This window comes from Myotis nattereri (assembly GCF_964212035.1).
Source record: "Myotis nattereri genome assembly, chromosome: 3".
In the NCBI taxonomy this organism is placed as follows: Eukaryota; Metazoa; Chordata; class Mammalia; order Chiroptera; family Vespertilionidae; genus Myotis; species Myotis nattereri.
In genome coordinates, this window is record NC_138077.1 from 1136210 (window position 1) to 1158088 (window position 21879).

The following is a 21879-nucleotide window of genomic DNA, read 5'->3' on the forward strand; positions in this document are numbered from 1 at the left end:
CCCAGGGCCACACGGCTCCGGCCTGGCCCTCACCAGCACTGAAATCCGGCTCTCACTTCCTGAAACCCGAAGAAACCTTGGCCTCGGGCAAAGGCCCTTTGGCCGGCACTGGCAGGCTTATGCAACAGGGCCGCCTGTGCCAGGCTGGAGAGCGCTGGGGCCCGCGGGCACTGCTGCAGCAGGCGCGCACCTGGGGGTGATGCCAGGTGTGGGCTGTGTATCCCTGACCGAGAACACCTTAGAGTCCAAGGGTCCAAACGCACAAACACACACAGCCTCCGCCTTGGCCGCTCTGGCCTTGGATTAGGCTTCCGTGTCTCCCAGCCTCACTGCTGCTCCGGCCTCCTGGCCTCCCGGCCTCCCTGCCGGGCTGGAGGGCCGGGCGCCTTGTGTGGAAGGGTGGGTGTGGGGTGTGGGGGGGTCGGATCTCCCAGAGCACGGAGCTCACGTCAGCAGGCCCCGCGCCCCCTCTCCACGCTTCTTCCAGGACCCTTGCCCCTCTCCCCTTCTGAGCCGAGCAGCTGCAGCGCTTGTCCCGGGCCTGCATGTCACTGGGCATGAGCAACGCCTGCTGCGAGTCGGAGGTTCCCGAGTGAGGCCCAGACCAGTGGCCTCAGGGCGGCCTGGGGACGAGAGGAAGGCCAGTCCCCGCTCCCACCCAGACCCACTGAGTCAGAACCACGGCCACCTTGGCTGCGGCCGCCTCCAGGCTATTGCACTCCCTGGGGGGCAGGTCAGCACCTTTGTTTGTTTTTCAGGCACAGCCTCTGGGGACAGAAGACAAGTCTCCTCCCCTTACCCTCCCCCCACCCTCGGGTTTGTCAAAAGCGAGTGTGTGAGTGTGTGTGTATGGGGGGGGCAAGGGGAAAGGGGGTGGATTCTCACTCGAAGCCGCATTTTGCAGACAAATGCTTATCATTGTAGAAACAATTCTAAGGGAAGAACATGAAGGTTTGATTCCCAGTCCCCGAAGGCACCCCCTGGCCCTGGACAGCTTTCTAGCGGCTTCTGAGCCCACAATCCCGTTTATGCATAAAACACACACACACACACACACACACACACACACACACACACTCTCACACACACACTCACACTCTCACACACTCACTCACACTCACACACACACACTCACACACACTCTCACACACACACTCACACACACTCACACTCTCACACACTCACTCACACTCACACACTCACTCACACACACACTCTCACACTCACACACACACACACTCACTCACACACACTCTCTCACACACACACACACTCACACTCACTCACACACACACACTCACACTCACACACACTCTCTCACACACACACACACTCACTCACTCACACACACACACTCACACTCACTCTCACACACACACACACACACTCACACCCCCCAGCGGTGCCTTGTCCTGCGGGCTGTTCCGTGCTCGGTTCTGGAGCCTCCTCCCGAAGGAGCAGCAGGTGGGAGGCGGCCACCGGGACTGGTCAGGAGGCTGCGGCTGGGAACACGGGAGGAGGACGTTTCGGGTTTGAGAGTCAAGCGGGGAGTCACCAGGGCGCCCGGGGAGCGCAGGGGGAGCGCAGGGCCGGAGGGAAGACCGGGGCTGACTCCGCCTCGCCGGGCGGGCGGGACCCTCAGCAGCCAGGCCCACCCAGCCGAGCGGGGCTGCCGCACCGGCCCGCGGTCTGCCCGGGTGAATTAGATGGAAGGATCCCTTTTTATTTTGTCAGATCGGCGAATAGCACATGTTCCCGCGGGACTTCAGGGCGGGGTGTGCCGCGCGGACGAGGCCGGACACGGCCGCCCGGGTGACCGCGGTCTGCAGGCCGGGCCCCTGTCCCGGGTCCTCCCCGCCGGGCCCTGAGCAGCCCCGGGGGCGGGGGCGGGGGGCTCCGCCGCTGAGTCCTCGGCGGGAGCTCAGGCTCAGGCTCAGCCGGTGGGTCCGTCACTGCGGCCCGACCAGCGCCCCGATCCGTCCCGCCCTCTGCCCCGCGGGTGTCACGAGCTGCGGGGGGGTGGGGGGGGGGAGAGCGGAGCTGTGGGCCCACGGAACCACGTGGTTCCGATGGCGGCCTCCTGCGCAGGAGGAAAAACGGGAGGAACAGAACCCCCCAGGTGCCACTGGACACTTTCCAGACCCGGTGGCCGAGGGCCGGGGCCGGGCCGCCCTCGGGGCCGGGACCGCGGGTCACAGCGTCGGCGAGAGACGGCGCTTCCTTCCCGGTCCCGGGTCCGGGCCTGCGGGGGGGGGGGGGGGGGGGCAGAGGGCGGGGCTCTCGCGCGCCGTGGCCGCGCCCCCGCCGCCGTTCTCGGCCAATCGCGTCCCTGGGCCTCCGCGGGGGCGGGCTCAGCGCGTGGGCAGTGATTGGCTCCGGGCCAGGGGGCGGGGCGCGGGCCCGGCCTATAAGAGCCCGCGGCGCCGTCGCCTTGCGTCGGCGTGTCCTGCGGCGTCTCCCGTCCTCGTCCGCTCGGCGCCCGCGATCATGGCGACCAAGGCCGTGTGCGTGCTGAGGGGCGACGGCCCGGTGCACGGCACCATCCACTTCGAGCTGCAGGCAAGGCCGCCCCGCCGCCCGCGGTGCTGAGTCACCGGCGAACGTGGCGGGACCGCGGGCCCCGGAGCGAGGGAGGAGGGAGGCGGGAGGAGGGAGGAGGGAGGAGGCCGGGGCCGCAGCCTCGGAACCGCCCCGCCCTCCCCGCGGGGCCGCCTTGCGCCCTGGAGCCCGGGCCGCGGTGGCGCAGCAGGTCCCGTGGGCCGTCGGCGACCGGAGCCGCCCCCTCGCGCAGGGCCGGCCGCCGGGACCGCTGCGGGGCCGCCCGCGGGGAGGGCGCCCGGCGCTCAGGGTCAAGGGTCGTGACCTCCCGGAACCTGCGGCGCGGCCCCGGGAAGCGCTGACCCCGCGCCCGCTGCTCCCCGAGCCGGAGCCAAGCGACTGCACCGCCGGGCCGCTGCGGAGAGCGGGGCGCGGACGGCGGGAGGCCCCGGTGCCCTCCCCCGGTTCTCCGACACCCGGACCTGAGGCTGCTCCACCGACGGGCGCCTCCGAGGTGGCGGTAGACGGGCCTTGCCCCGCCCCATGGCCCCGGGGGAGGCGCTGCTCACGCTCAGCGCCGCAGGGCGCGGGCAGGAAGGCGGGGCCCGGCCGGCGGAGGGTTCGGATAAAAAGACGCGAGTAGAGTCCGTTCCACGAGGCTTCCGGCCCGGGCGGCGGGAGAGGGTCTGGGGCGCCGCCAGAGGGTCTGGGGCGCCGCCTGCGACCTGCGGACCGCAGCTCCCTCCGCAGGGTCTGCAGGCCCGGGCGGCTCCCGCCGTTGGACCGGATGGTGCTGTGTCCAGGGCCAGACCCCGCCTGCCTCCCCTCTCCTTGCCCAGGACCCGCGGGACGCCGGGCTGAGGTCTGGCCTCCACCCCCGCAGCAGCCTGGCCCCGCCTTCCGGGGGTGCTGGTCCCCGATAACGGCCTGGGAGGCCAGATAGGCGGCGGGTCCACCGGCACCAGCTCCCCGGGTGGGCCTGTTACGCGTACAGTTTGTTTCCCAGTTTCTTTAAAGCAGCGTTTTCACCTGTAAGTCCAGACTTAGGAGCGGTTAGATCTGCCCCGGAGCCGTCCTCGGCCAGGGCAGCCCCTGCACCCCACCTGGGTGACGGGCTGGATGGAGGCGCGCCCGGCGGGTCCCTGCGCCCGGGCGTCCTTTATCCAGGAGAGAGGCTCGGAGGAACCTGCCCGGGTTTCCTTCCTGTGCTTTTGATAACAGTGTGTTTTGGGGATAACAGTTACACGTGAACTTTTCCAGAATTAAAGCTTGTCTTTAGAAGAATCGTAGTCTGTTTTTTTTTTAAGGAAGCAGAAAAGGGGAGCAGTTACCACACTGCTTGATTGGCACATCCTGCTGGCCCAGTGGAAGGTCAGCGGTGAAGGCTGAGGGTAACGGTGTGGAGCGCGTGTGTTCAGTTGTCGGGTTTCCTCCCGCGGGGAGGGCGGCCCGTGGTCTGTGTTTGCCGAAGGAACGGTGCGTAGAGAGCACGGTGCCAGCTCGGCTGTGCTCAGGTCTGGGTATCCGTCGGATGTGATCACATGAGCTCAAAAGCCTTCCAGAGGGAACAAGAGCGTCTTCAGCCCTCGCACGGGGCCGGCGCTGCGGGGTCTCCAGGCCCGTTAGGTGCTCTTGGTGCCGTTCTGCCGGCCTTTTCCCTGGCCCGGGTCATGGCGCCGGCACAGAACCAGGCCAGCACCCCCTCCACTCTCCTGTGGGTAGAGCTGACTCAGTGTCCCCCTCCCTTAGGACACGGACTCAGACTTGTGCTTCTCTCTGGATACAGGGAAACGGGAAGGTCAAGGTCTCGGGCTCCATCAGAGAGCTGACGGAGGGTGAGCACGGCTTCCATGTCCACCAGTTTGGAGACAACACACAAGGTGGGTGTGTGCGGGGTGGGGTGGGGGGGGGCGGGGGCGGAGCTGACGGCCAGACGCTGGCCCTTAGACCAGTCCCCCTGGCGACAGGGGTCATCCCAGGGCTTGGCCACAAAACTGGTTTTTGACTCTTAATTGTGGAAAGGAAGGGGAGGGCTTTGTTATTTTAGATCACGATTCAGACTTGATTGTCTAGAGCAGCGGTTCTCAGCCTATAATTATATGTGTTTTCCGATGGTCTTAGGTGACCCCTGTGAAAGGGTCCTTTGAACCCAAAGGGGTCGCGACCCACAGGTCGAGAACCGCTGCTATAGAGGGTGATGAGTAATGAGCAGATTTGATCATTTGGTCAATTTCAGAATTTCCGAGGGTGCTTGTTGGTTTCCCTGCCTCTGCTCTGGGAGGCCTGGCTGTGCTCTCATCACTGTGCGGCCGGGGGCCTGGGAGAGCATGAAAGGGACACTGCCCATCCCCGGGGGGCACAGGCGCCAGGCAGGTCATCAGAGAAGTGGGGCGCGGTGGCTTCAGCTGCAGGAACCGGTGCAGCAGCCGGGTGGGGTGGGCGAGCTGTCCTCACAGAGCGCGGTCCGAGGTGGTCTGAGGCCCGAGTGCTGCCGGGAGCCGTGCCGCCTGAGCTGGCGAGGCCGCCCGCCCTTGGGTACGGGGCCACGGGCAGGAGAGCCTCAGGTGTGCTGCTGAGCTGGGCTTCGTCGTCCAGGTTTCCTGCCGTCGTCCACACCAGGGCCACACCCGTGGGGACTTCAGAGCCACAGACGCGCAGGCCGGGCCTCTTGCTTTCCGGGTGGAGAAGCCCACACCCAGCGCAGGAGTGAGCGTGACCGGCACGGGGAGCTGGCCCTCGTCCCTCCCGCCCGGTCTGCTCCCCACGAACTGGAGGGCGGCATGTTTTCTGTCTGAGGGCTTAGCAATGACCAGCTTCTTCCTATAATGTATTTTGGGGTTTTGCTTCATAATTTAACTTTTGTTTTGTTTTTGTAACTAGGCTGTACCAGTGCAGGCCCTCACTTTAACCCTCTGTCCAAGACCCACGGCGGGCCGCAGGACGAAGAGAGGTGGGCGCCCGCGGACCGTGGGGTGGGGGGTGGGGGGCGGGGGGCGCACTCCTGCGGACTGCGTTGCGTACAAGAAGCGGGGCTCCCCTGCCACCTGCTGGGGGCCAAGGAGCTGACACATGGGGACGTTAGAGCCATTGGGTCTGTCGTGTTTACTGAGGACAGAGCCAGAGCGCACAGGCGCCGGAGGGAACTGCAGGTGACTGTGCTGCCCGCAGTAACCACGCAGTAACCACGCAGTAACCATGCGGTAACCACACAAGCTCGTCGGGAAATGGGGGGCTTGGTGGTGAAAATCCCTGAGGACCCGTGCGTATGTTTTCGAGAGCCTCAGGGAAAGAGGTCAAGGACCAGGATTTGTTTATTTTGGGGACAGAGGCCTGGGGCAGAGCTGCTTAGTCATCCAAGAATGGGCAGTAGGGCCTGGGACAGTGACAGCGAACCTTTTGAGCTCGGCGTGTCAGCATTTTGAAAAACCCTAACTTAAGTCTGGTGCCGTGTCACAAATAGAAGTTTTTTGATATTTGCAACCATAGTAAAAAAAAAGATTTATATTTTTGATATTTATTTTATATGTTAAAATGCCATTTAACAAAGAAAAATCAACCAAAAAAATGAGTTCGCGTGTCACCTCTGATACACGTCATAGGTTCACCATCACGGACCTGGGAGCTGCAATGTCCTGTCAGTGCCCGCGAGCAGAGGTGCCCCCCAGGACTCCTCGGGCTGACGCCTGCCTGTTTTTATTTCATTATTATTTTAAAACTAGAGGCCTGGTGCACGAATTTGTGCACTGGTGGGGTCCCTCGGCCTGGCCTGCGGGGATCAGGTGAAACCAGCAGTCCAATATCCTCCCGAGGGGGTCCCAGAGTGCGAGAGGACACTCTGCAAAGTTGCTGTCACTCGGCTGCTCCTGCGTTGAGCATCTGCCCCCTGGTGGTCAGTGTTCATAGCTACGAGCCAGTCGGCCGGTTGCTTAGGCTTTTATATAGATACTAGAGGCCCGGTGCATGAATTTCAGGGGGAGAGGGGTGTCCCTCAGCCCGGCCTGCACCCTCTCCAATCTGGGATCCCTCGGGGGATCTCTGACTGCCAATTTAAATTGGCATTCGGACATCCCTCTCACCATCTGGGACCGCTGGCTCTTAACCGCTCAACTGCTCTGCCTCCTGCCCCCACTGGCTTGATCACCCCTAACTGCCTCGGCCCTGTCACTATGGCTTTTGTCTGGAAGGTCTCCTGGTCTAATTAGCATATTACCCTTTTATTAGTATAGATATTTTTATTGATTTCGGAGAGGAAGAGAAACATCAGTGATGAGAATCATTGATTGGCTGTCTCCTGCATGTCCCCCACTGGGGACTGAGCCCTCAACACAGCCATGTGCCCTTGACTGGAATCAAACCTGGGACCCCTCAGTCCGATGCTCTACTTACTGAGCCAAATGGGCCAGGGTGGGCTTATGCCTGTTTAGAGAGCCGAGCCTGCTGCCTAAGTGGTTCCTGTTTGATCTATGCTGTGTCCACCTCTCAGCCCAGCTGTGTCTGACCCCGTTCACACTCAGTTCCTGAACCACTCTGATGCTTGCTCCACGCTAGGCATGTCGGGGACCTGGGCAACGTGACTGCAGGCCCGGACGGTGTGGCCAACGTGCTCATTGAGGACTCTGTGATTGCGCTCTCGGGAGACCATTCCATCATTGGCCGCACACTAGTGGTAAGTGTTTGCGTGGGAAGGACGTGCACGTAGCTTCGTGGTAAATGCCACAAAACCAGTGGCTAACAGTCAGGCGTGGATCTTTCACGACGAGTCCTGGTTCTTAAGGGACCACATACCGGCACCTTTGGCTCCGATGAGAAAAGGCTGCAGGGAAGAGGAAGGAGGCCGGGTCAGTGCTGAGATGAGGACGCGGGCGTGTGGCAGGTCGCCATGGCCGGGACCCTTGCCGTCAGAACAGTCAGTCTCGGGCCGGCCCAGGGTCGCCCTCATTCACGCCTGCGTGTAGATGGTCAGCGTGTTTAGCCCGGGAAGCAGTGCCTGGCCCGCACCAGCGTGAGGTACAGGCATGAGGACGGCCGCCTCGGTGGTCACCTCAGTGGTGGCCCTGGGGACGTTCCTCAGCCTCAGTGAGAAGCAGGAAGTGTCCGGATGTCTGAGGAGAGAACCTTCAAGCCCGACCTTCAAATGGTTGAGCTGTTTTAAGGGTTACTCTCATTCATTGGCTACAGTCACTGGGTTCTGATGATTTTTTTTGAAGGGGTTCACGTGAGCTCCTCCTTTTTCAAAGCAATTCATGCTGCACAGGAGGGACTGCTGGGGCACTGGTGGCCGCGGCGGGATGACTCGGGTCTCAGTGGTTCATCCCAGTAACTGATGCCTTTGCATCAAGAAAAAGCTGGGCAGCTGCTATTTCTATTACTAGGTTAAACATTAGTCTTTCTACCAGGGTTCCTGTGACGTGTTACCTTCTAATACTGAGCGGTCCTTTGGAAGTCTGGGTGTTTGGGGGAGGTGTGATTACGTATCGTCCTGTTACATGGTCTCCATGTCTTTCAAGGTCCATGAGAAGCGAGATGACCTGGGCAAAGGTGGGAATGACGAAAGCAAGAAGACGGGCAACGCTGGGAGCCGCCTGGCCTGCGGGGTGATCGGCATCACCCAGTGAACGTCCCCTGGGCCTGTCTGCGGCCTCAGAACGCCCGTTGTCTCCTAGTTGTAGAAGTTTCACTGATAAACATTAAACACTAACCTTCAAAGTGTAATTTGTGTCTTTTTTAAAAAACTGCTTTAAGTTCCTGTAATGTGACTTATGATCACTGGAAGATTTGTATGCTTGTGTCAATCTCATTCCATTAAAATGTCTGTTTCAATGATGGTTGTATTTCCCAGACTTAATCACACGCGGTTGTTGCCGCTGGATTGTCTAAGTTCCTTGTGTTCCTCCTCAGACCTGTAATGAACAGGCCCCCGGACAGCGCTGCGCCCGGAGCCCGTGGAAGGCCCAGGTCGGCTGTGAACTAGCTGGTCCGCACAAGCCCAAGGGGACACGTCGTGGCGAGTCTCAGAACCCCACGCTGACGGCTCACAGCTAGTCTCTGAGCAGAGCCCAACGGGCTTGGGTCAGGGACAGGGATGCCGTCCTGGCCGTGTCGGGAGGTGGGGCTTCCCCTGCTCACCGCTTAGCGTTGGACTTGAGGTACATTTACTGTAAAGCTGGGTCCTGTGGCTGAGCCTGTAACTCGGCGACACTGCAGGGCAGCGACGGCTTGGTTGCCCACTGAGGCGACGTCACCCACCGTGAGCATCTGGTGACAATGCAAGCGGCAGCGGCGCAGTCGGCGTTCAGAGGAGCCCCCTGAAGGGCCGGCTGCGGCACGGGCGCCACGGATGTGGCTTCATCTGCTTCTAAGTTTCGTTCCTGTGAGCGTGAGCTCCTAAAGGAAACGTCCGCCAAACTCAGTTCCCCTGGATGAGCTGTCTGTCAGCTGAACATTGTAAAATACTTGTGGTAGCGAAACAAACGAGCTACAGTTCTGAGTGGTTTTAAGTATGTGATGTACTTGGAAAACGTAGATCATTTAGGAGGAAAAGCTAATTCAGAAAAAGGCAATTTGTTTTCAAAGCTAAAGTAGGTGAATCACAGGCTCAAACGAGTGGTCACACCTGCTGTCGGGCAGGGACTGTCAACAGTTTCACAAATGCAGGAGGGACCCCAACACGGACTCCCTGTGACCAAGGCCTCGAGTGGACCTGCCACCACTATTGGGACGTGGGAGGGTTGTCGTGTGTGAAGCGGCTGGTCTCAAGCTTCCCACTGGAAACAGGCTGCGAGGCCTGGAGATCGGAGCTAAGCAACCGAGGTTGCTTCTTCCCAGAGCAGCTGGCGAGGACGGGAGCCCAGTGGCCAGCGTAAGGCCCCGCCCAGAGAGTGTAGAGCTCACGTCTGCAGAAGCAACAGATGCGGCACACGACCCGAGGCCCTCCCCAGGATCACCACGGCCTCGCTCAGGGCACCAGGACGCCCGGGCCAGCTCTGCCTGGGGGGTGGGGGTCGCGGAAAGTTACCTGCCCAGCACGCCGACACGCCCATTTAAACGTGACGAGAAACGCGTCCAGGCCGGGAACTCGGCGTTGTCACGCAGGGTGGCTTCTGGCGCCGGAGCTGCTAACGGGACAGGTCCTTTCGATGTGGCCTGCACGTCTCCGTGTGATCGTTCCTGGGTGACCTACCTGTTTCTCCTAGTTCACAATTTTAACAGAGAGAGAAAAGTACTTCATAGGTGGCAAAAAGTTCAGTCCATCCCTGCCCAGACGAGTTCACAAAACCAGCAGAGAAAGGCAAGGCTCATAGGCAGCCGCAGGCTGCATCCAGGTCCTTACACACACAGAACACACGTTCATCTTCATGTCAGCCCCTCTGAACACACGGGACAGGGGTGAGCGAGCACTCAACCTTGTCAGGAGAGACACCCAGGCACTCGTGTGGCGAGGACAGCGTGATGCCGGACCCACCGTTTCCCCAGCAAAAGGTCTCTCTACAGATGAGTGAGGGCAACGTTTCCCGCAAAGCCAACAGCAAAAACAAAACAAAAAACACAAAACAGCAAACCTCGATTGAACTGCAAAGCAAGCATTAAACCACCACGTGCACCTTCGGGTTAAAACGCTCAGTCAAAAGCATCACGAATGAAGCGCCAGCACGCGTGCCCGTCTCCACCGCAGCCTGACGGCCTGGAGGCCGGAAGCTGAGACTCGTGAGCATCCTCCCCGGGGGCAGGGCACGAACAACAGCACACGTCACGGTTTGTTACGAAAATAGAGTTTATTAAAAACATCCCTATTGTTGAGCTTTCACTGTTAACCTTGTCTTAAATTAAAAAAAAAAAAAATAGAGAGCACTTCTAATTACGATTTGTAAACTTTTTAAAGTCAAAACTTTAAAAAAGTTACAGCAAAAAGGGTAATATTTATTCATATTTTCAGTATTTTTTGTTATTTTGTGGCTATTTTTAAATAGAAGGGAAGCAATCAAATTGCTTACAGCGCCCCACCACTCCCAGGGCGGCCAGCGGGAGCCAGTATGATACAGCATCTGTACACTGTACCCCAGAGTGCGTCCGTCCTGCGCGGCCGGCCGGCTAGCGGGCCTCGGCCGCCGAGGGGGCCTTCTCGGGGTCTGCGGGTGAGGTAGCCTCTGCGGGCCGCTCTGCAGCAGGCGGGGCCGGCGCCGGCTCGGGCGCCCCCGTGGCGAGGTCCGGGGCTGGGTCTGCGCTCCCCGCCTGGGTCGGGGGCGGCTCGGCGGCCCTGTCGGCCCCCTCGGCCTTCTCCTTGGCCCGGGCCTCCTCCTTCTCTCTGCGGGACTCTCTATCCCGCGAATCCCTCTCGCGGTCGCGGTGCCCGCCAGCCCGCCGGCCCCTGTCCTCCGCGTCTCTGTGCCGGTCCCGCTCAGGGCTCCTCCGTCCCCACTCCCTCCGCTCCCGGCCGCTGTTCTCCCTCTCGTCGCCGCGGCTCCCGTAGCGGTCCCGCTCGCTGTCCACCCTATTCCCGAAGGACCGCCTTCCAAACCGCTCCTGGTCTCTCCCTGCACTGAACGGCTGCTGCCGGCTGTCATTCCTGAACGGCGGCGGCGGCTGCGTGGGGGGCTGCTGCTGGGCTGGCGGCGGCTGCTGGGGCTGCGTTGGCGGCGGCTGCTGCTGCTGCTGCTGCCTCCCGTCTCTGTCTTCAGGGCCCCCCGGGCCTGGCCCCGGGCCCCCGAGCCCCGGCATGCCCCCGGGCCGCACGAAGGGGCCGTGGGGTGGGAAGGGGCCTTTCATTCCATGGGGCGGGGGCATCCCGAAGCCCCCTGGTCCGGGCGGCGGGCCCCGGTGCATCATGTGGGGCGGCATGGGCCGGGGCGGCATCAGAGGGAAGCGCTGCAGGTGAGGCGGAGGCATCCCCGGCGGGCGCTGCAGGGGGATCAGCCCGGGCCGCGCCCCGAGGAGGCCCGTGGACGGCGCCTGGAGCCCAATCACAGGCCCCGGCGCGACTCCTTGAGAACCTGAAAGGCAAGGAGAGGGACATGTGAGCAGGGAAGGAGAGGCGCCTCCTGTGAGGCTGGAAGCAAAATACAATTCCATCCCGTCTCCAGACCTCGTGCGGTGCCAGGCCAGCCTCACTCGGGGAGGCCCGGCACCCGCCCGGCACCCACCCGGCACCCGCCCGGCACCCACCCGGCAAGTGGTCAGGAAGACGCCCGTGCATGGAACTCCAGGCCATGGGAGGCGGCACGCACTGGCCTCTGAGCACCGGCTCCCGGGAAGGGACTGGGCCTCCATGAGGAGCGCTGACCACTCAGAACACGCAGGGCGTCCGAGAAGCAACATGCTGCGTGCTGAGGCGGAGCCCACACTTGCTCAAGACAACTGAGGTCCCCAGGGCCTGAGGGAAGGTCCCCAGCGCCTGAGGGAGGCCCCAGGGCCTGAGGGAAGGTCCCCAGCGCCTGAGGGAGGCCCCAGGGCCTGAGGGAAGGTCCCCAGCGCCTGAGGGAAGGTCCCCAGCGCCTGAGGGAAGGTCCCCAGCGCCTGAGGGAGGCCCCAGGGCCTGAGGGAGGCTAACACGCCTTCCTTTGACTTATTGCCCTGAGCGGAGTCCAGGGTGGTGGGCCTCGCGCGGCTGTCCCCGGAGCAGGGGCGCAGGCCTCGGGAAGCGAGTAACTGCAGCTGCGCGGCCGAGGGGCCACTGAGGAGCAGCCGCTCATCCTCCAGAGGCAGCGGGCCGAGTGCTCGTGCCTTTGAAAGGGACGGACTTGCCCTCGTTGGTTTGGCTCAGTGGATGGAGCGTCGGCCTGCGGACTAAAGGGTCCCGTCCCGGGTTCGATTCCAGTCAAGGGCACATGCCCAGGTTGCAGGCTTGATCCCCATAGGGGGTGGGCAGGAGGCAGCCAATCAACGATTCTCTCATCATTGATGTTTCTCTCCTCCCTTCCTCCCTGAAATCAATACAAATATATTAAAAACGGGGGGGGGGGGGGGGGCGGACAGACTTGCTGGCGTATGTTCCCTTTACATGAGGCCTGGTCTTGCTTCCGTGTGAGGTTACACAAGTTCAACGTGACCCCATCGTTTAGAATGTGGAAGAAGCATTTCTGTGTGGGCTCACACTTAAGTAACAGAAAGGCACTGTTATCTCGCTTTCAATGTATTTCCCTGCAAATATAAACACGAGGCAAACACTACGCCCGCAGGGGTTCCTGTCATGGACACGTCGGGGGCTGTCGGGTGGTTGACGCAGGCGCTGCAGAGGCCTCTGAGCAAGTCATGGTGCCGGCGTCCAGGCGACACTGCCCAGAGGCCGGAGCAGGCCCCCCCCTCCCCCGGGCTCTCAGCACCTCCCCCCCCCCCCATCCTGCTGTTCCACTTGCATCTCCAACCCCTTCTTCCTGCCCCTTTAACAGACACTGGGCAATCCAGCGGCCCCAGGGGTCCTGTAGGAATCACTAGCACAGACAGACAGGCGCTCCGCTCCAGTTTTGCTCCTCACAGCCCGTGGCCCCTACTGTCCCGCAGGCCGAGGCTGGAGGGGCTGAGCGGCCGCACAGCAGCCTGCGGCCCAGCACCTGCCGCACAGGCTCTTTCCTGAGGCAACACGCCCTTCCACTCGCTGGACAGAAGCCTGGTGCACGGTGAGCTTGCGGGGTGTGACCTGGGCCAGGCGCCAGCAAGCGGGTCGGTGCCTGCCTCTAGCTGATTAAACAGCACGAACGACACAAGGGTGAGCGCCGGGCCTGGCCAGCGTCCGTGCCGGGACGTTCCTGCACACCCGCGTGCTGGCCGCTGACAGGCCTCCTGACGCACAGCAAACATCAGTGCCCATTTCTGATCCCAAGATCACTCGGCAAACCACTCCCTTCCCACAGCCTTTATTCACGGCCTCGCGGCTGACGCGGACTGAGGGAGCCTGGCAAATTTTAAAACCACCAGGAAAGTGGGCAGCGGTTCAAGGAACGGTATCACCAAGGAGGAAACGGTGACTCACCTCCTCCTCCTGGCCCCGAGGGAAGGCCGCGAGGCCACTGCTCCCCGGGCAGGAGACATGAGCCTGACTCCCGCCTCTCCAAGTCCTCTTCCCTGAGGCCTGCGGTGCCCGCAGATCCGCCCTCCAGGGTCCACACTTCCCTCGGACCGAACCACCCGCACTGCACAACAGCTCTTACAAAGAACATTTCCTCCCCACCGGCCTGCCAGTACACTGACAGCTTCCTGACAGAATAGTCCCCTCGGCCCAAAGGTTGGTCTTCAGGCCACAGAAAACTTCTTACCTGCTTTTCTGTGTGTGCAGTGGGCATGTGTTGCTTTCACAGTAAGAGCTGTATTTCATGTAAAGGTGTATCAGGTGGTGCAGGCCCCTGATAGGCAGCTCGCGGAATCTCTCGTGTGTTTATTAGGAAAGCTGGCCTCACTGCGCACCAACGGGGAGAGCGGGCGCCGGCGCACAAGGCGTTCAAAGCACCGATGCGTTTGACCTGGACATGCGCACAGGCCCACTGGCCAGTGTCCTTAAGGCACAAGTTGGCTTTCACATGCACGTCCGAGCCTCCCCTCAGGGAGGTTCATGCGCTGGGACAGAGAGAAACACGCACGGCCTTCCCCTTCAGGGGGCAGGACACGGCCGCGGGGAAGCAGCCAGAAGGTGACAACGGGACTGAGGTGGCTGGGAGGGCACCGGCACACAGGCCGCACAGCGGGGACAGAGCTGGAGTCAGCGAGGCAGCCGGAGTGTGTGATGACCACAGATGAGCTTTGCTGCACAGGCGGCAAGGATGGACGCAAGCTGCAATACCAGGGACTTTAAAAGGGTGACGGGGGGGCAGGTGAGGGCGGGCAGGGCGGTCTCCCAGCCACAGGAGCAGGACCCTGCACAAGGCTCTGCAGGAGGGCCCTATGCTCACCGGTGAAGGGTCTTCTAGGAGTTTCGGGTGAGCACGGTGGGAGGGTGATGGAGGGCAAGTGGGCTCACGAGGAAGAGGAGGTGAGGATCTCGGACGCGCAGGGGCAGGCCCACAGGACTGGGGGACTCGGGGCACAGCTCTGCGTGGAAGACGGCACCCGAGCACTGCGGGGACCCAGGGAGGAACCGCGCTATGAGAAAGGTGCCAGGTGCCACACAGAGAGCCTGCGACGCGGGGGCAACGCCTGGAGAGAGGGGTTCCTGTGCGAACCTAGAGCGCGAAGGGAAGTCCCTGCTACCCCGGAAACAGGGAGCGGAGAGGGCTAGGGTCGGGCCCTTTCTAACTGAAGGGCTCAGGGCGGGGTGTGCGTGCTCCAGCCCCAGCCTAGGAAACACACTGGAGTTTAACCTGAACAACCGAGACTTCGCTGGCATTTCCTATGAGGAGCCAGAAAGGGCCATCTCAGGAGACATCCAGGGGCGGTCACTGCTGTCCGAGCAGAGCTGGTCAGAATCACGGGAGTGAGTGGGCGCCAGGGGGCCGGCGGCCGGTATGACCCTGGAGACCTCACAGTGCAAACCAGGGCGACAGCTGTGAGGAGGGGCCCCCCAAGCGCGTGGTCAGGGAGGCAGCACCGTCCTAGGTTCCAACTGGATATGTGGAGGGACCCCCGCACCCTTCCAGAGGACGCACACTCAAGGGGGAGGTCTGAGAAAAGCCAGGTCTGGCTCCGTGAAAGGGGGAGGGAGGGGGAGGCCAGGCAGCAAGGCAGCCAGAGGGCAGTGGGAAGGGCAGGGCGGCCCTGTCCTGTCCTCCGTGGCCTCCAGGAGTCCCGGCTCCTTTGCTACAAAGAACTACATTGTTTCCAAATCCTCATCTTCAACCCGTCGGACCCCTCCCGGAGCCATCTTCAGTCCACCGGGTCCCCAACGCCTTCAAGCTGCCCCCTTACCTGCGGAGCCCGGTCTCCCTCACCACAGCCCGCTTGTCGACATGCAACTCTTCCCCCTAAGCTGTGCCCGCGCGCCCCTTCGTCCTGGCCAGCCACCCTAATATCCACTTCACATTGCTCCTCAAGCCCATCGATTCTGAACGAGCTCATATCCTATCTAATAATAGACAAACAAGGTCATTGACCGTACCTTCGCTACGCCTCCCATGGGCTAATCAGCACAATATGCAAATTAACCGCCAACAAAGATGGCAGCTAACTTGCATACTGCAGGCAGGGCGGGACAGCGCAAGCCACCATCCAGGGCAGGCCCGCCCCAGAAGCCCCAGCAGCTGGCTGTGCCTTGTTGCCCCGGGACCCCGTCATCGGCGGGTCCCAGGGCGGCAAGGCACACCCGCCCCAGAAGCTCCAGAAGCCGCCTGATATCGTAGTAACTCTATCAGTAAATACTCTGAAAGTCAGTGGCATAAATGCACCAATTAAAAGGCAGATTATGAGGGTGAATCAAAAACAAAACCCACTTTAAATACAAAGACAGAGAGAGATTAAAAGTAAATGAATTAAGCTGCAGCTTGCTTTGCTCAGTGGATAGAGCATTAGCCCTGAAGGGTCCCAGGTTCGATTCCAGTCAAGGGCATGTACCTCAGTTGCTGGCTTGATCCCCAGTCCCTATCAAAGCATGTGCAGGAGGCAACCAATCAATGTGTCTGTCCCTTTCCCTTCACTCTCTAAAATTCAATGGAAAAATATCCTTGGGTGAAGATTAACAAAAACAAAGTAAATGGACTAAGTAACATTAAAGAGATTGTAAGAGAAATATATTTCAGATTTTGTTAGTTGTATAATGGTTATGTTTAAATTATTAACACCTATGAAATTGGGTGAAGTGTACATATAATATGCTGTGGTATTTTACAGGTTTTTTTTACATATATAAAATTATTTCAAATTAAAATACTTAAAAATTAAAAATTAATAAAATATTAATTGAAATGTGTATGCATCACATGAAAAATCTCCTAATTGCTTCTAGCATAATTTATTAAATTGTGCTAAAATTTATAAGGGTTCAATTAAAAAATATCTTAATTCTAAATGATATAATAGAAAATACATAATAGTAATTATCTGAAAATAAAAATTTAAAGAAGTGAATTTAAAGAAGGGATTAGCCAAAGAAAATATATGCACAACCCATGGACACAGACAACAGTATGGTGATGGCCAGCGAGAAGTGGAGGGAGGCAAGAGCTGGGTAGAGGGGGCAAAAGGGGAGAGATAGGGACATCCTATATAATCTACACTAATAAAAGAGAAAAATGGTAATTGGCGTACGGCGATACCTTTTTCATTGGCTAATCAGGGCTATATGCAAATTAACTGCCAACTAAGATTGGCAGTTAACTGCCAACTAAGATTGGCAGTTAACTGCCAACAAGACGGCGGCTAATTTGCATATGTAGGCACAATGCAGGGAGGCGAAAGGGAAAGCAGGAAGAAGCCCCCTGCCACTGACAGTGATCTGAAACCCAGGGGGGAGCTAAGAGCTGGGGGGCAGGGCAAAGGCAGCCCTGGGGCCGCCTTTGCCCTGCCCCCCAGCCATGATCGGAGAATCAGGCGCCTTTGCCGCCCTGGCCAGTGATAGCAGGAAGTAGGGGTGGAGCCAGCGATGGGAGCTGGGCACGGTCGAAGCTGGCAGTCCCAGGAGCTAGGGGTCCCTTGCCTGGGCCTAAAGCAAAGCCCACGATCGCGGCGCCCCCCGATGCCACTGCAGGTCCCCGCTGCCCGGGCCGGACGCCTAGGCCAGAGGTGTCAGGCCTGGGCAGGGGCGGAGCCTGCAACCGCGGGGAGCTGGGGGTCCCCTGCCCAGGCCTGACACCTCTGCCGGAGGCCTCAGACCTGGTCAAGGGGCCGATCCGGTGATTGGTGATCGGAGGGTGATGAGGGTCAACTCCTCTGGCTGAGGCATCAGGCCTGGGTGGGGGGCGGAGCTGGGGATTGGGGGGGATATGATGGTCCCCTTGTCCAGGCCTGAAGCCTGGGTCAGAGGCGTCAGGCTTGGGCGGGGGGTGGAGCAAGAGATCAGAGGGAGATGGGGGTCCCCTGCCCAGGCACAATTCCTGGGCCAGAGGCCTCAGGCCTGGGCGGGGCCCTGAGCCAGTGATCGGGGGGAGATGGGGGTCCCCTGTCCAAGCCTGACACCTCTGGCGGAGGCGTCAGGCCTGGGCAAGGGGCCGATCAGGCGATCGGAGGGTGATGGGGGTCAACGCCTGAGGGCTCCCAGTATGTGAGAGGGGGCAGGCTGGGCTGAGGGACACTCTCCCCCCCCCCACACACACCCAGTGCACGAATTTCGTGCACCGGGCCCCTAGTCCTATATAATAATAATAATAAAAGGCTAATATGCACATTGACTGAACGGCAGAATGACTGGTTGCTATGAAGCGCACTGGCCACCAGGGGGCAGATGCTCAATGCAGGAGCTGCCCCCTGGTGGTCAGTGCACTTCCATACGGGGAGTGCCACTCAGCCAGAAGCTGGCTCATGGCTGGCCAGTGCAGTGGTGGTGGCAGGAGCCTCTCCCACCTCCGTGGCAGCACTAAGAATGTCCAACTAACAGTTTAGACCCGATCCCTTGGGGGCCTAAGCCTTTAGTCAGACATCCTCCGAGGGCTCCCTGGCTGCCAGAAGGATGTCTGACTGCAAGCTTAGGCCTGATCCCCCAGGGACTGGGCCTAAGTCGACAGGTGGACATCCCCCAAGGGGTCCTGGACTGTGAATGGGCGCAGGCTGGGCTGAGGTGAACCCCCTTGAGTGCACTAATTTTTGTGCACCGAGCCTCTAGTTCTATAAAACTCAAGAGCCCAAGATCACCCATGTGGGGTGCACAATTCAATGGGTTTGGCTATTTGAAGTTGGGTAACCACCACTAACAACTTGGGAACATTTTCATCAACCCCCCGCCCTGCAAACCCAGTGTCCATCCATGCACAACCGCCCCCCCGTCCCCGCGGCCAGCAGCCACATGTTGTGTCTGGAGGGACTTGCGTGCTGCGGACACAGATGTGAACGGAATCCTAGTGCCGTCCTTGGTGACAGGTCAACCACAGCACCACGTGGCACATAGGCACAGCATAGCACAGGCACAGCGTGGCACAGGCACAGCACGGCACAGGCACAGCACGGCACAGGCACAGCACGGCACACAGGCACCGCACGGCACACAGGCACAGCACGGCACAGGCACAGCATGGTGCACAGGCGCAGCCCGGCACACAGGCACCGCACGGCACACAGGCACCGCACGGCACACAGGCACAGCATGGCACACAGGCACAGCATGGCACAGGCACGGCGTGGCACAGGCACCGCACGGCACACAGGCACAGCACGGCACAGGCACCGCACGGCACACAGGCACAGCACGGCACAGAGGCACACAGGCACCGCATGGCACAGGCACAGCACGGCACACAGGCACCGCACGGCACACAGGCACCGCACGGCACACAGGCACCGCGCGACACAGGCGCAGCACGGCACACAGGCGCAGCACGGCACACAGGCGCAGCACGGCACACAGGCGCAGCGTGGCACACAGGCGCAGCGTGGCACACAGGCACACACAGGCACACCTTTCTTTATTACACTTTGCAGCTATTGCCTTTTTTGTTGCCCAAACTGAAGGTTTGTGACGGCCCCGCATCAATCAAGTCTGTCAGCACCATTTCCCACCTGCATTTGCTCACTTTGTGTCTGTATCACATGTTGGTAACCTTGCGATATTGATATTTCAAACCCTTTCATTATTAATCCTGGGGATCTATGACCCTTGATGTTACTATTATAATTGTTTTGGAACATCCAAATAGCGCCCATTAAGACAGTGAACAGCCTAAGCTGGTGTGGCTCAGTAGACAGAGCGTCGGCCTGTGGACTGAAGGGACCTGGGTTCGATTCCCGGTCAGAACACATGCCCAGGTTTCAGGCTCCATCCCCAGTACGAGACGTGCAGGAGGCAACTGATCCATGATTCTCATCATTTATGTTTCTATCTCTCCCTCTCCCTCTCCCTTCCTCTCTGAAACCAATAAAAATATATTTAAAAAAATAGACAATGAACATAACCCATACATGTTGGGTGTTCTGGCTGCTTCACCGACCGGCTCCCTACCGCTCCCTCCCTCTCCTCAGGCCTCCCTCGTCCCCGAGACAGCGATCACTACGCTGTGCCCATGAGCAGCCCCACAGTGGCCTCTCGAGCTGGAGTGACAGGGAAGAGCCGCACATCTCCGAAGTGGGAAACGGTGAGCGTCGCAAGGAAAGCACACTGGCGCCGAGGTGGCCGTGAGCTGGGCTTCTGGCCGCGAACAGCCAGCTGTGCAGGCAGAGGGGACGGGCTCGCGGGCACGAAGGGGAGAAGTGAAGCGGCCACCGCTGCTGCGGGGCAGAGGACCACGCCAGCCCCAGCTCCCCCCGCCCCAAGCCCAGCCCAGGGCCAGGCCGCGCTCTCCTCACGGCTGCGGAGGCTGAGAGGCGAGGAGGCTGCAGGGAGAAGGTGCCGCTGGCAGGGCTGGGCTGAGGGTTAAGGAAAGAAGCCGCCTCCATACAGAGAGCAGGCGGAGCAGCTGCGGCAGGTCGCCCAGGAGACCCGCTATGAGCGCATGAAGCAGATTCCACTGCAGATGGAACAGCCTCACATGGAAGATGCCACCTGTGACCTTCATAGCTCGAGAGGTCAATGCTGGAATTCAAAGGCCAAAGGACCGGCTGACCGGGCGAGGGCTCACGCAGCTGTGACTTGGCGTTGAAGCCGATGCCCACCTACCTACCACCTGCAGCCCAGGGCCCTGGGGCTCCCTCTCACCAGGCAGGACACACTGAGGACAGCTCTACAGTCTGCCCCCACCCGGTTAGAAGCACTCAAAGCCCCTCTTGGGGCCTCCTGCCCAGGAGATTCCTCTCAAAGGCCCCCACTCCCCGACGCGCACCTGGCCACCCAGCTCGGAGGGAGTCCCAGGAGATGCGGCTGCCCTCCTGCCCGCGAACGTCCAACCTGCTGCCCCCGAGTCAGGAGTGCTTCTACTCTCAGGACTCTTAGCTAAGAAATACGGTTTGTAAGACTCCAGCCCGGCGGGTCTGGGCAAGGCCCAGGGAAAGCCTTCTGGAAGGACTCACCATTCCAGTAAGAACATGTGCAAGGGAGCGGGCAGGTCCCAGCGCGAGGGGCTCGGAAAGAGGCTGCTACAGCCCCCCAGGATGACCGCGAGGGGTCAAGACCTCAGTGAGAAGTGACGGCAGCTGTGGGGGGACAGTGGGGGAGACCCAGAGTCAGGGGCTCGGAAAGAGGCTGCTCCCAGCCCCCCAGGATGACCGCGAGGGGTAGTCAGTGAGAAGTGACGGCAGCTGTGGGGGGACAGTGGGGGAGACCCAGAGTCAGAAGTGGAGCCAGAGCCCGGACTGACCGCTGCCTCGCACCACGGAACGGAGGTGGTGCTCACGGGGGAGCCCAGGGGTTGCCAGCGGAGACGGTCAGGACGACCGTGAGGCCTCAGGGTGCTCCTGCTGCTGTTGATCGAACAGTGTGAGGATCTCGGGGTTGATTCAAACTTTGAAAAACAGGTCAACTGATGAGGCAAACTTCACTGTCGTCTTAAGAAATTGCCACGGAGTCAGCTGCCAGCCCACCGAGGCGAGACCCTCCCCCCGCAAGACCACGACTCCCTGAAGCCCCCGGCGAGGGTTAGCGTTTTTGGAGAGAAAGCGATGTCGTTAGGGCATGCACGGTCCTTTAGACCAGTGGTTCTCAACCTGCGGGTCACGACCCCTTTGGGGGTCAAACGACCCTTTCACAGGGGCCGCCTAAGACCATCCTGCAGATCAGATATTTACATGACGATTCGTAACAGTAGCAACATGACAGTGATGAAGTAGCAACGAAAATTGTTTTATGGTTGGGTCACCACATGAGGGACTGTATTTAAAGGGCCAGAAGGTTGAGAACCACTGCCTTAGACGTCATGCTCGCACTCAGGAGCCTAGGGCACAGGGTGAACGCCCTTCACACCCAGGCTCCCTCTGCCGCGCTGGCTGCTGTGTTGTGGTGTCTGCAACCGAACCCACAGGGTCTCCGAGGCCCCAGTTCCCCTCTCATTACCAAGTCACATCCATTCTATGGACACACCGCACTTCATCCCAGTTAGTTTATCATGAGAAGAATAAAGACTATAGGAAGACTCTCACCCCCTACCAACGCCCCCGCCGCGTCTCCGTCACCCCTTCCGCCCAGGCCAGTGGTCGGCAAACTCGTCAGTCCACAGAGCCAAATATCAACAGTACAGCGACTGAAACTTCTTTTGAGAGACAAATTTTTTAAACTTAAACTATATAGATAGGTACATTGTTATTCACTTAATTAGGGTACTCCTAAGGCTTAGGAAGAGCCACACTCAAGGGGCCAAAGAGCCGCATGTGGCTCGCGAGCTGCGGTTTGCCGACCACGGGCCTAGGAGC

The 21879-nt window shown here is 60.2% G+C and overlaps 2 protein-coding genes across 3 annotated transcripts in view; one reads left to right on the forward strand and one right to left on the reverse strand.

Annotated features, from left to right (window-relative positions):
- The first annotated feature begins 2395 nt into the window (after positions 1 to 2395).
- On the forward strand, positions 2396 to 8361 carry SOD1 (superoxide dismutase 1). Its single transcript, XM_081088503.1, has 5 exons — positions 2396 to 2559; positions 4325 to 4418; positions 5419 to 5488; positions 7087 to 7204; positions 8046 to 8361. Exons 1-5 carry the CDS (start codon positions 2488 to 2490, stop codon positions 8151 to 8153), a joined length of 462 nt encoding a protein of 153 aa, XP_080944629.1. The 5' UTR covers positions 2396 to 2487; the 3' UTR covers positions 8154 to 8361.
- A 1995-nt stretch (positions 8362 to 10356) lies between these two features.
- Positions 10357 to 21879, reverse strand: part of SCAF4 (SR-related CTD associated factor 4) — a gene marked incomplete at its 5' end in the record, with an annotated part of 63089 nt that continues 51566 nt past the window's right edge. For both annotated transcript variants that reach the window (XM_081088502.1, XM_081088501.1), the window contains one exon: positions 10357 to 11525. In XM_081088502.1, coding sequence (XP_080944628.1) covers positions 10627 to 11525 — 899 coding nt within the window. In that variant the 3' untranslated portion in view covers positions 10357 to 10626. The remainder of the gene's footprint in view (positions 11526 to 21879) is intronic.

Coding starts and splice junctions, on each gene's coding strand:
- SOD1 (XM_081088503.1), top strand. CDS start 2,488: ATGGCGACCAAGGCCGTGTGCGTGCTGAGGGGCGACGGCCCGGTGCAC. Junction 2,560..4,324: donor CCATCCACTTCGAGCTGCAG/GCAAGGCCGCCC, acceptor CTCTGGATACAG/GGAAACGGGAAGGTCAAGGT. Junction 7,205..8,045: donor TCATTGGCCGCACACTAGTG/GTAAGTGTTTGC, acceptor ATGTCTTTCAAG/GTCCATGAGAAGCGAGATGA.